The sequence below is a fragment of the Rhagoletis zephyria genome, unplaced genomic scaffold (genome assembly GCF_001687245.7).
Source record: "Rhagoletis zephyria isolate East Lansing unplaced genomic scaffold, Rhagoletis_zephyria_1.1 Rzeph_scaffold_04477, whole genome shotgun sequence".
Taxonomy (NCBI): Eukaryota; Metazoa; Arthropoda; class Insecta; order Diptera; family Tephritidae; genus Rhagoletis; species Rhagoletis zephyria.
This window is the reverse complement of record NW_016161560.1, coordinates 32,829-45,349: the sequence shown is the minus strand read 5'-3', so window position 1 is coordinate 45,349 and position 12,521 is coordinate 32,829. Positions and strand designations below refer to the sequence as shown.

Here is a 12,521-nt window from a genome sequence, read left to right as displayed (position 1 = left end):
AACCTATAAATTATAGTTGCGATGAAAAAATGTTTAAATAAAAAATTGGTTATTATTATTGGGAATCTCCTGCAGATAAGCAGGGTTTTCTGATAGAAAAACAATGATTTTTAAGAATTCTATACCATTTATAAGAAAAGTGGTTTTACCCCCATTTAAAATACATGGAAAACTTTAGGTGCTTTGAGCGACCTCTAAATAATTTTTGATTTCAAAAAAAAAAAAATAAGGGTATACTGTTTTTCGGGTAGAGAACAATCCTAGTGGGAGTGGGTGGGAGCGTAAAAATTCCGACTCTACTTTTTCACATGCAGTTTTGGACCACCCTAATGTGCATACATATGTATGCATAACTGACTATGGGTGCATGTGTGTGTGTGTGTGTAAAATGTAAACATACTATCGTATGTCTATATCTATTTACAGTATGTGCCGCGCTCTTGAGTGCTAAATTAACTACATATGTATGTATGTATGTACTACTTGAAATGTTCCTCCTACAAACACTCCTCCATCTCCTCGCAAGCAACCGTTACTATCGATGATTTGGGCAACTCCACTTCCAGCAGTCGCGTGCATGTGCCAGCTTCTTCGTCCTCCTCGTCGAGATTATCCTTGCCACAACGTTGTTCCTGCATCTCAATATCTAATGTACCATGCTGACGTTGGAATGAAATGAGGAAGCCTACCACCGATGCAAGCACAAACATGAACGCAAATATGGAGCAAACCACAATGATTAGACCGGAGCGCGTGAAGAGCGTAGAGGGTATCACTTCACTAACGCTACGCGCTGGCAGCGGCTTACCAATGATGCCACCACTCTCGGCAGCCGAATGATCATTGAACATCTGATCGGCGTCTTGTGGTGGAAAAGAGTCGAACATCACTGCGGCAAGGGTGGCGTCCACAGTTTTGAACAGCATCGGATGATGTTTGTTAATGGAGCGTGAACCTTTCGTTGAGGCGGTGACATCACCCTGTGCAGCGCTAACACCCACCAAAATCGGCACTATATTTGGGTCGTCGGTACTGTTGCTTTCATCTTCGAATGCTTCGAACTCTTTTGCTGCGGTAGTAGCTTCTGACTCAGTTGTCGTTTGGGTAGCGGTTCCTTGAGTTTCGGACTTGGGGTTGGGTGTTGTGCTAAAAAGTGAAATGTGTAATTGCTCCAACTGTGCTGTTGTTGTCGAGGCAAGGCTTTTCGACTCTACGCTGCTGTCCTCTGTCACTGGCTCTTGAACTGTGAGTTCACTTGCAACAGCATGCGTCTGAGCTGTGGTTGATTGAACCTCATGGTGAACAAGCTCATTGCTGGCTTGGATAAGGTATTGGTTTTCCTTAAGATCATCTGCTTTCTCCTCAAATTGTGCGTGGAGTTCATTGTTTGTTGTTGCATCAGTAATAGCATCAATCTTTTGCTGCACTGGGTCGCTAAGTTCATTTTGAGCTGTGTCAATTTTATATTCAGCTTCGCTGGGTTTGTCATTTTCGGAGTTAATTTCTGCATTGATTTCTACGTCACGTATCTCATTATTCACTAGGGGCTCGTAGAGGGCTTCTTTTTTCATTTTAAGTTCCAATTGAGTCGCAGTTTCTTTGTTGGTGCTCTCCTCGCTTTGTATACCTTGTAATTTTTCAATACCATCATCTTCTACAAGCGGATTTAAAGTCGTTCCAGCGGTTTTCTCTTCAACATAGTTTTCGTTTACCTCCGATTTTTCCAGCTCTATGTCTGCTGTGATGGTGGATTTTTCCTGTACCTCGATATGTAGGGGTTCAATTTGATCTACCTCTAATTCTACACCTGGCTTTTTGATCACAATATGCGCACTCTTTACAGCTTCGGGCTGAACAGTTGTGTCGGTTTCCTCGTTAAGCAAAGACTGGCTCTCCTCGAAGTGTATAAGTTCTTCCAGTGGATCATTTTCTAATGCTTCGACGGGTTCGGTAGCCGTAAGGTTCTCATTCAAAACTATAGATAGCGATGGTGTATCTCCTTCAACTGGCGTAACCTCTGTTGCGATGTGTTCCTCTTCGGTTTCAACATCAGCGATGCCTTTTTGAGTTGTCTTCAGGCTTTCTTTCAAGTCATCTGATAATTTGCTGATATTGATTTCAGCATTGTCCCTCTTTTCAGTTTCGACATAAATACTTTCCTGACTTTCACTAGAATGATCTGCCTTATCGTTATTCTCTTGAGAATTGTCAACCTTTTGGTGCGATTGGACACCGTCTTCAGTTATTTCGTTAGAGTCATGTGTGTAGAGCTTTGGCTCACACGTAGGATCCAGCTAGTGGATGTGGTGTTTTTAACTTCTCCAAGTAGTCTATCATGATTTTCGTTTTTCTCTCGTTCAATATTTTGCATTTCACCATCTTCGTTGATCTCATTTTCTGCCACAGCATTTTCGTTTAAAATTTCGAAATTTTCGTTTGCATTTACATTCAGATTTCTGTCACCTCTTTGGCTGCCCGTAAGATTCTGTTCTGTCGTTGGCCGGTCTTCGGCTTGTGCGGGAAAGAATATTGAAAGATCTGTTTCTGCGGACGAAGAATATCCAGCTGAAGTACTATCTGTAGCACTGTAGTAGTGGATGTCACTGAAATACAGTTATTGGGTTATCAACTAAAGTAAATTTATAAAGGAATATTATAACTTACATTCTGTTACTACATCAGCAGCATCACTCTGTTCGGCATTGTCGTGATGTTTGCATTTTGTTCAGCCGAGAGCTCTTCACTGTGTTTTTGCAGCTCCTCTAGAGCGGCAGCCTGTTGAAGATGTTCGGCCACAGCAGATCCAATGTCGGTTCAAACTCAATTTCATTTTTAACTGAATTACGTATGGTCTCCTCGAGATTTCCGGTAAGTAAGGTTTCAGTATATTCGAATTTTGGATTGATTAACTCTGGTGTGTCCCTAACTTCTGTGGTCGTGCCCTCATTGACAGTTTGCGAGATTTCGTTATTAACATCTTGTGGCACGTTTAATGATATCGTTGAATTGGAGTGATTCGTACTGGTAACGTTGAATGAAATTGCTTCCGTTTCATTCACAATAGTGATATCCGCATTCGTTGCTTCTTGGCTTTGGTCGCTTTCAGTTTCACGTATGGTAAAAGTGGTTTGGATATTGGCTAATTGTGGGGTAATAACAGTGGTGAATTCAACTTCGTCGACTGCGTGCAGTGGTGGAATGGCGGTGGTGGCATTTGTATCTACTGGAACTGCCTCGACTGGAGCAGCTGACAGGAATGGCACTGCAATGTTAAGAAAACATAGAAAATTATATGTTTAGTGAATTGCTATGAAAATTACTGTTAAAATGTATGCTAAGCCGTTGAAGCTGTTAGTAAACTGTTAGGCACCGTAATCTACATAAATACAGTGGGCGTCCATTATAACGAATATTATGATGTGCGCCTAATTCGTAAAATGTTCGTTAAACGAAGCCAATTTTTAACAGGAATCACATTACTTTTTTTGTGTTAAATTCAAAAAAAATAAAAAATTTTTGATTACACACGCAGACTTTTTATATATTCGGTTGTAATTTTCATATGTGGGGTTCATAACGGTGCAAAAAGGGCCAGACCACTGAAAAGGTGGCCAAAATTGTTGCCTGACTATTTAAAGAAAAAAATCTTTTATGGTATAGCTTATTATGCAAGGTATCAAAATCCGTGGTATATATGTATGTATATCGAAAAGTACCAGGTTTCAAAAAATTATAAAAAATTCAAGAAGACATGTAGTTTGAATTTTTTTAAATTTTAATAGCCTTAAACGTATTAAAAATTCAATGGATTTGTTCTATTTTCTCCCAATTCGCCTTGGTATTTTCAATATACAGAATAGCCAAGTTACGTAGCCTGTCTTGTCTTATAGAATTCCTCAAATAGGTTTTTATTAATTTTTGTTTCGAAAATGATCGTTCAGCACTAGCTGTAGGCACAGGAATTGGAACAAATGACATTAATGCAATACATGCTTCAGGAAAGCAGAGGACGACATAAAATGAAGTATATGTACATATATGGGCATTTCCAACGGTCGCAAACCGTACGTTCGTTCGCTTTTGAAGTTCAAAAAACAAAGAAAACATAAACTGTTACTATCTATTTATATTTCGATCGAATTTTGCTGGGTTATGTTAGCAACAAACATGCGGTCGCAAATGTACGAATAATGGAAGTTGCTTTTGGCTGCAAATTGAAAAATGCAAGAATCTGCGAAATGGAACAGAATATTCTAAAACGTTTAATTTTATATCAAAGTGATATAATGTAATTAATTTTGCGTTGAAATATTTCTATTAGTTTTTTTATATATACATAAGCTTAAGTATGCCTTTAATGAACATGAAATGGTATTAGAAATTTGGTCCAATGTTTGTAAGTACCAGAAGAAAAAGATATAGTCCTACATAAATATTTACCAAAATGATCGAACCATAGAGCTGAGTCGATTTAGCCAAGTCCATCTGTCTGTCTGTTTGAACGCAATTTAGTCCCCCAGTTTTCGAGATATGCGACTAAAATTTCGATTTATCGGAGCAATCAAAATCGGACCACTATCAGGCAGGTTCTGCAAATCACTTCCGAGTGAATTTCAACAAAAGTCACTTTGAATTCAAATGAAATGGGATTGAAATTCACACGGAAGTGAATTGCAGAACCTGCCTGTATAACTTATAGCTCCCATAGAAAAGATTGTTCATTTTAGTTCTCGGTCCTGGTTGACCATTCTGGGGGTATGCTCATATGGTCTTTAGTTGTGTCTCACTTTAACTGATTTTAAGTACTAAAAAAGTTACAGCTTTACTTAGTTTTGTTAAAAAGGTTAGGTTATTTCCGAGCTCGCGGTCTCTTGGGCCGCGGCCCTCTCGGAGGCAGTAAAGGTATAATCAGCTCAGAAAGCTTGATTCTGTTCATCAAACTTTTGAAATTGTTTAGCAATAAGCTGGCATAGAAATTGAAGAAATTATTTTTCACCCAAAATGGGCATCCGTTACATTTCCGGGAACCCTTTGACTACTATTACATACATACATATTTATGTACATACGTGCATTGCATGAAGATCACAACCTCTAATATTCTATTTACTATTCACCTTAAAGTACTAGCATTCACAGAGATAAAATGTTTACATATGTATGTACGTGTGTAAGTTGTTCATCATTATAACAACACTGACAGTCGCCAACTTAAGTAAATACCATATATTTACATGTAAATGAACTACATAATAAGTCTAAAAATACAAAGGAATTATGACTTGTTTCCTTACGCCCTCAAAATTGTTTACTCAATGTCTAAACAGAAGATCGTGTTACGTTACGATGCCCCCCCTTTTTCACATTTAGAATGGCATTAAAGAGGTCTCAAAAGTGTTGCGCACAGTGGTAATAAAAATAATAATAATAAAACAATATTATTTCAATTATTTTTATAAATGAGAAAGTAGATGTTATAGTAAAACAATGGCACCTATGGTAATGAAAGCTTAAAATCTAAAGGTCCTCAGATCACTAAAATTAAGTAGCGCAAGGACCAAGGCCTTGATTTCCGCTTGGCTATTCGAGTAGACACAATACATGACGGAGTGAAGCAGTTGTGCAGCCAATCTACTACCTCCTTAATGCCATCTACTTCTGCCCAAAAACGCTTCAGTGATCTGGAAATCTAAATGTATGGTTGATAAAGCGTTTTCGGTTAACGAAAGGCTAAATCGACTCTTCCAAGGATCAGTGTCTTCTTCCAAATTCCTCTCCTCGGCCACTGATATTTTGAGGGATGAAATGGATTGAGAAGAAGCTAATTGGCATGAATATAGCCACGTAGTGTTATCAGGGATTAAGTCAAAAAAGGATCAGACCAATTCTGAATACTCTCAAGGAGTTTGTTCTCCGGGAATTTGGTTTCTCCCGAGAAAGAAATCCTCCAATTTTTAACTCACAGAGAGTAGCATTTTCCCCGGAAATTTGGGAAAAATCCGAACTTCAAAAGAGCTGTTCGACAGTTTTTTGGCAGCTCAACTTCGCCATTTAAAATAAAAAATCATCTGGGAATTTTTATTCATGATAAGAGGAAAGTGGAGATAGAAACCTCCCAGGGAGTTTCTGTTCAAAATGGGGCTATATGTATTATAAATGTGTCCAGGTCATCACTTAGTTAAGAATTAGTTAAGCTGCAGCAACCTTAACTACGATGTCGACGGCCGTTATGTTACGCCTGAGGTTCAAGGAACGGAGTAAGAATGGTTCTAAGCACCCCACCAATTCTAATGAAGGTGTTACGAGGTCCACTGCAGCTTTCTGGCTATTAAATACCCTGCTAAAAGTTATTGGCTTCATTATGAATTCGTAGAGTAAGAAAATTACCTTAGAGGCTGTGCTCGGCGTCTTACCAATTTTTCCCTACAGCAGTATATATTCTTTGCTCCTTCTTCAATGTGAGGCTTCCACGACAGCTTCCTACCTACAGTGAACCAAATACTCTGTAGAAAAGCGCAGGGGTGAACATCCCTAGTCGAGGAAAGAGCCGCGTGAGGTATCTTAAATATACCTACTACCAATGAAGAAAATAAGTTACGTTTAACAAGAATTTACAGCAAGTTCTCTTTCACAACCATTTAACCATCAGGTGCAAGTAACGATAGATGAGACCATAAGCGATGTCTTGGTGTTAGTTTACATGGAAAAAGTTAACACCCTTACAATCTACAATAAGTAGCACTCATCTACAATGTTTTATGCGCAACAAGGAAATAGAGGGAATAGAGGTATCGGACAGATTAGCGAGGCAAGAGGAGGCGAAACCCCAAATTTGGTCCAAGCCCTACCTGGTAATAGGTTCATATACCACAGCGTTCCAAAAAAAAAGGGTGGGAGACGCTACCATTTTCATTATAAGTGGCATAATGGTGGCCGAACAAATTATCACTGCACCATATTTTGACAAGTTTCAACAGATTGTTTTTTTATTATTTAATTTTGATAGTTCATTATTCAACAAAACCCATGTAAATACCCATGTAAAGTTTCAGACTTTGTGCAATATTTCAAAAATATCAATCAACTTTCGTAAAACTTTCGAGCTTATTCATTTAGATCTCCTACAAAAACTCTGTGTGCAGTTTTACTTCCCATTGAATTCGAGTAGAATAAAGTGCAAGTTTTAAATAGCTAAAAATTACCGTTAATTTCAACCACTGCTCCACATGTAGGGAAATTTCCCTACATGTAGGGAGTTTTGGCTGTAAAAATGCGTGCGTAGGGAAAAAGGGCAGATTTTATATATATATATTAAAATCTAAGGCATTTTTAAAATGTGAATAAATATATGCAGGATAGGGTCGTTTTTGCAAGTAGAATGTGTTAAATGCGTCTCGTACAAATGTTCAGAATCTATTTTTAAAGTTATGGTGGCTAAAAACGTATATTAATAATAATAATAATAGATTGGCGCCTACACATACATATGTATGTTAGTTTTTGGCCGAGCTTCTTCTCCGGTTTGTAGCGTGCGTCTTGCTGTTTTCACATAACCCAGACCACAGCGGCCGCCAAGGTATGTACATCACCATCTTTAAAATATCCGCATGTATGCTTTTTGCTTTTCATGTTTTTTCATAAATAAATAAATTCGTTTTCTTTGAGCACTAATGAACACATACTGTGATTTATTTAAATAAAAAACTTATATATGTGCTATATTAAAATAATAATATATGCATATTAAAAACCGCCTCATGTAAATGTGCTTTAATTTTTGAAATTTTTTAACGCTGCCGGAACAAATGTTCTTTAAGGAATTTTGTAGAGAATTTTTTGTTTGGGCGTAGAGAAGTTAGAGATTTTTTTGGTGAACACAACAACAAGAAAGTTTGTTGAAGTTCTTTTAAATATTGCCTAAAGTTTGAAACTTGGATTTATACAGGTTTTGTTAAATAATGAACTACAGTTTTATATAAAAATAACCAAAATTGAATAACAAAAACAAAAAAATTTCAAAACTTGTCAAAATATGGTGCCGTTATAATTTGTTCGACCACTGTAGGTGTAAATTAACATAGTATATAAATCGATTTCTATCATAATGCCCGTATTTAGAGACCTAAACTTAAAAATAGCGAGACTTTTTCGTACAAATTTCAGCGCTTTAATCCCTCTCATTGTGGTCCATTTTGACCAGTATTTGAAGAACTTAATTCAACATAGCAGCTGAGGGCTGAAAAGTTTTTAAAAAGCGTTAGCAAAAGATTTGTATAAAGTCACCGAACCACCATTAATTCTACGTGTATTTTTGTAGTGACAATTTCTTAACTAAATATGAGGCTACTGAGCCGAGGCTTGGACTTGGTATAGGTAAAAATTTCATTCTTATTCTAAAGATATGTATTTCATTCGCATTTACCCACTGTGCCCAGTTGCAATGAACCCATTCTCCAAGGTATTTTCTATTTGTTATCACTGTCGATAACTACATCCATATGCATACATATGTATGTATGTACATATGTACACATGTACACGTAAATATGTTTGTAGCCACAGTATGCACACATTTATCAGTATGCAGTCATATTTACATAACTGGAACAGAAGTCAACAAATTATTTCAATATATGCACGCTGCATGCAACAAAAATGATAGGCGACTTGCTGACGACCACGATAACCACAAACCAAAAATCATTCTAATTTGGACATTAAAATGGAAATCAGTCTGGAAGCATACGGTAAGCAGATACCGGCATTGCAATAACAACAGTATTAGCATTTGTCAAAAGAGAAATAAAAAAAGAAAGAATTAAAAGCAAAAATAATCTGTATCAGCACTGTTTTGGGTCATAAAAGTTCGTTTAAGCATAATTTATTATGCATTCCCGATATCTTAAATTATCACACAATAAAAGTGGGGACGGCCAGCGACAGATTGCCGAGCAGCAGCAGTTTAAAAAAAGATGCAAATGCAGGATGAAAGCATATAGCTAATGTATGTATGTATGTACAGTTGTGTGCTTATTTACACATACATATACAAACGCATATAGCTACATATGTAGTTTTGTGTGTTCGACATGCTCCCATGGGGCACCTTCTGATCGCATGCCGTTGCCAAAGGCTATATGTATGTACGCTGAAATAAGCGTGGCGTGTCAAGAATTTCTCAAATGACGAAATTCAAAGAAAAAGAACTAGCATTTCATCATTCTTTTATACCGACACACATAAGTCTATACATAAAGACACATAAATTTTTCATCACATGGAGAAAGAAGAAAGCCATTCCAACATTCGACCAAATCAATGTGCTGAGCAGACCCATCTGTTGTTGCATACAGATGCTGCATAGTCTCTACATACATATGTATGTATGTAGAATAGTAAAATAGCCTCCGCAAGCCATCAAAATAGCCAAGAATGCAAGCTGACAGTCGTGGAATTTGGTGTTAGCGGCAAGTTCATTTCGGAAAATGTGTTTGAAATGTTTTACGAGGATTTTCCTCGCCGCTGAAGCAGTAAATTGAAAAAAAAATGTGATGCTGTCCAAATCTCTTTTTGTTCTTTTTGATATGGGAATTTGAAAGGGAAGCATCCAAAAAATAGAAAAGGATTATAAACAGTGGCTGGTGATGAGCTTTTCCCACGCTTCCATTTATTTCTTTGTTTACTATTTAGTTATCGTTATCAAGTTCATTGCAATTGTTTTCTTTTTTATTATTTAATGCCACTCAGATACTTTATGACCCCAACTGCTGTCAATGGAGCTGTTATGGGGTACAAATGCACATACAGTATTGACCAATACAATAGCACCCCCATTTGAAAGTCATATTGTTTGCCACTCATGTTTATTTATTTATTTTTAAGAATTTTCAATTAAAATACAGTTCATTCTCTCACAAAACTCACATAAACTCAAGTTTAAAATACCGCAAAAAACTGCAACAAATTTTCACCCAAATTTCAAACTTTTTTCTCAGAAGCGGTAGAAATTTTTTGAATACACAGTTTTATAGCCCATTCAATTTTAGTCTAATAATGTGCAAGTTTCAAGTGGCTAAAAATTACCGTTGATTTTTTAGAATTTTTTTCGCCGAGGATGTTGCGGGTTTCTGCCATATAAAAATAAATTGTGTTTAGTCGTTATATGGAAGCAAATGAGACAAATAAAATTCTAAAAAATCAACGGTAATCTTTAGCGACTTGAAACTTGCACATTATTGGACTAAAATTGAATGCGCTATAAAACTGTGTACTGAAAAAAATTCTAGAGCTTCTGAGAAAAAAGTTTGAAATTTAAGGGAAAGTTTGTTGCGTTTTTTTGCGGTCTTTTAAAAAGTTTAAAACATGGATTTATATGGGTTTTGTTAGAGAATGAACTGTATTTTAACTGAAAATTCTTAAAAACAAATAACTAAACATAAGTGGCAATCAATATCGCTTTGAAAGGGGGGGTGCTATAGATATGTCCAATACTGTACATATGATGTATATGGGGTGTTCCATACCAAAACGGAGGGGGTTTACACTTCGTGTGTTTGATTTATTTCAAATTTTTAGGGTTGATGTATAAACATATGTAAATAATAAATAAATATGAAATTTGAGCTTGATTAATACATTTTTATATACTTTACAGCACAAAATCAAAAACAAGTCGATTTAAAAGTTTTGCAAATATTTCGCGAACGGGGCAAAGAAAAAATATATCTAAAAAAATCACACACACACACACATCAAAATTCTCTATGGAAAGAAATATTTTTAAAATTTTTTTCTTCAAAAATTTTCCACATACAAATTTTTTGATAAAAAAAAAGTTTCTGAAAATATGCCATCTCAAAAAAAAATTTAAAAAAAATCACAGTGCTCTGAGTATTGCGCTATATTTAAGTATATTATTATGGGGTGCACTCTACAATAATTTGAGTTAGTAAGTACTAAGTACAATTAGTACATTACAAAATTAAACCTTTTCTTAATTTTTTTAGAATTTTTTTGAGTATGTATGTAGTTTTGTAGCTCATTAAATTTTAGTATAACAAAGTGCAAAACCGGAGTAAATTTTTTTTTTTTTTTTTGATCTTTGAAAACGGTTTTGCTCATTTTCTTCCATAAGAAACAAGTGCAAAAAGCCGTAGCTTAAAACTTGCATTTTACTTTTTGCACTTTATTATATTAAAATTTAATGAGCTACAAAACTGCGTACTCAAAAAAATTCTAAAAAAAAATAAAAAATGTTTAAATTTGTAATGTACTCATTTTACTCAACTTCGTTGTAAAAAAGTAAATCATAACTCAATTTATTGTAAAGTGCACCCCTTAATACTATACTTAAATATTGCGCAATACCCAGAGCTAGCGTTGTTATTTTTTTCATTTTTTTTGAGATGGCATATTTTCAAAAACTAATTGTTTTTATCAAAAAATTTGTATGTGAAAAATTTTTCAAGAAAAAAAATGTGAACCCACTTCGTTTTGGTATGGAACACCCCATATATGTACGAGTAAATATGTTTCTACATTAAGGTGGCCCACGTCTTATAAAAAATGATCGGTAATTTTTGCCACTGGTTGAAAGTACTATAAGGTTACAATATGCTGTCAGTTACGTAGACGATCTGGTGATTATTGTAACGGAGAGGTTAGAAATGCCGCTTTGGTCTGGTATAAGTCGAATATTGGTTCGGTCAACCTTTGGGAGACAGTGCTTGGATTTTCCGCCGAAGTAAAATGTGTATCTTAAAATTACCTTCGATAAGAGACTAACAGCCGGTTTCAACAGTAGTTTAGGTGATAAATGATTTTATTCTTTCTGCTAGTTCTTACATTAAACTCGAATAAAAAATAATAATTTTTAAGTTTAGAAATAAGCGGGTTTTTCCAACTCCATGCTAAAAAGAAATCTGATTTAGAAGGTCAATATCGCAGACTAAGTGGTCTGTTAAAACGGATCACTTCACTTTCCCTTCCACTTCCATTTACAGATGTCGCTTTATATGGAACCGACACCAAACTTTTCATTGTAATGGACATTTGACCCACATATACTAGCAGTCTTAACTCAGTGTTTGGCGGAGCTTCTCCTCCAATTTGCTGTGTGCGTCTTGATGTTGACCTCCGACCGGCGATTGTATTTTTATGAAAATCGGTTTTTCATGACTGAATACACTCGGAGGTATTTCGTTGCCTTCCGAGGGGCGACCGCTGTCAGGAAAAGGTTTTTGTTTAGTTAAGTATAATTTTAATGGTTTATGTATCTTATTTTATTTGAAATGAATCGTTTTTTGTTATTTAGGTTTAATAAAATAAAAAAAAATATTTACTATTTTAACTCTCTTCGTTTTTGAGGGTTAAAGTTTTTTGGTCGAAAATACATAAAAAATCAGCCAACACTGATCAGCAGACAAAATGGACTTTCCCATTGGCGAAAGCTATACCCCGACAATTTTTGTGTTTTGTTAGGTGAAGCGGCAATTTTTCTGGTGAGTTACCCTAATATACAT

General features: G+C 35.8%; 1 protein-coding gene across 1 annotated transcript in view; it reads right to left on the bottom strand.

Annotated features, from left to right (window-relative positions):
* Positions 1-246: 246 nt before the first annotated feature.
* LOC108370783 (Dpp target gene) overlaps positions 247-12,521 on the bottom strand; it is a 21,051-nt gene continuing 8,776 nt past the window's right edge. The window contains 4 exon segments of the mRNA XM_017626186.1: positions 247-2,237; positions 2,240-2,603; positions 2,678-2,813; positions 2,816-3,262. Coding sequence (XP_017481675.1) covers positions 498-2,237; positions 2,240-2,603; positions 2,678-2,813; positions 2,816-3,262 — 2,687 coding nt within the window. The 3' untranslated portion in view covers positions 247-497.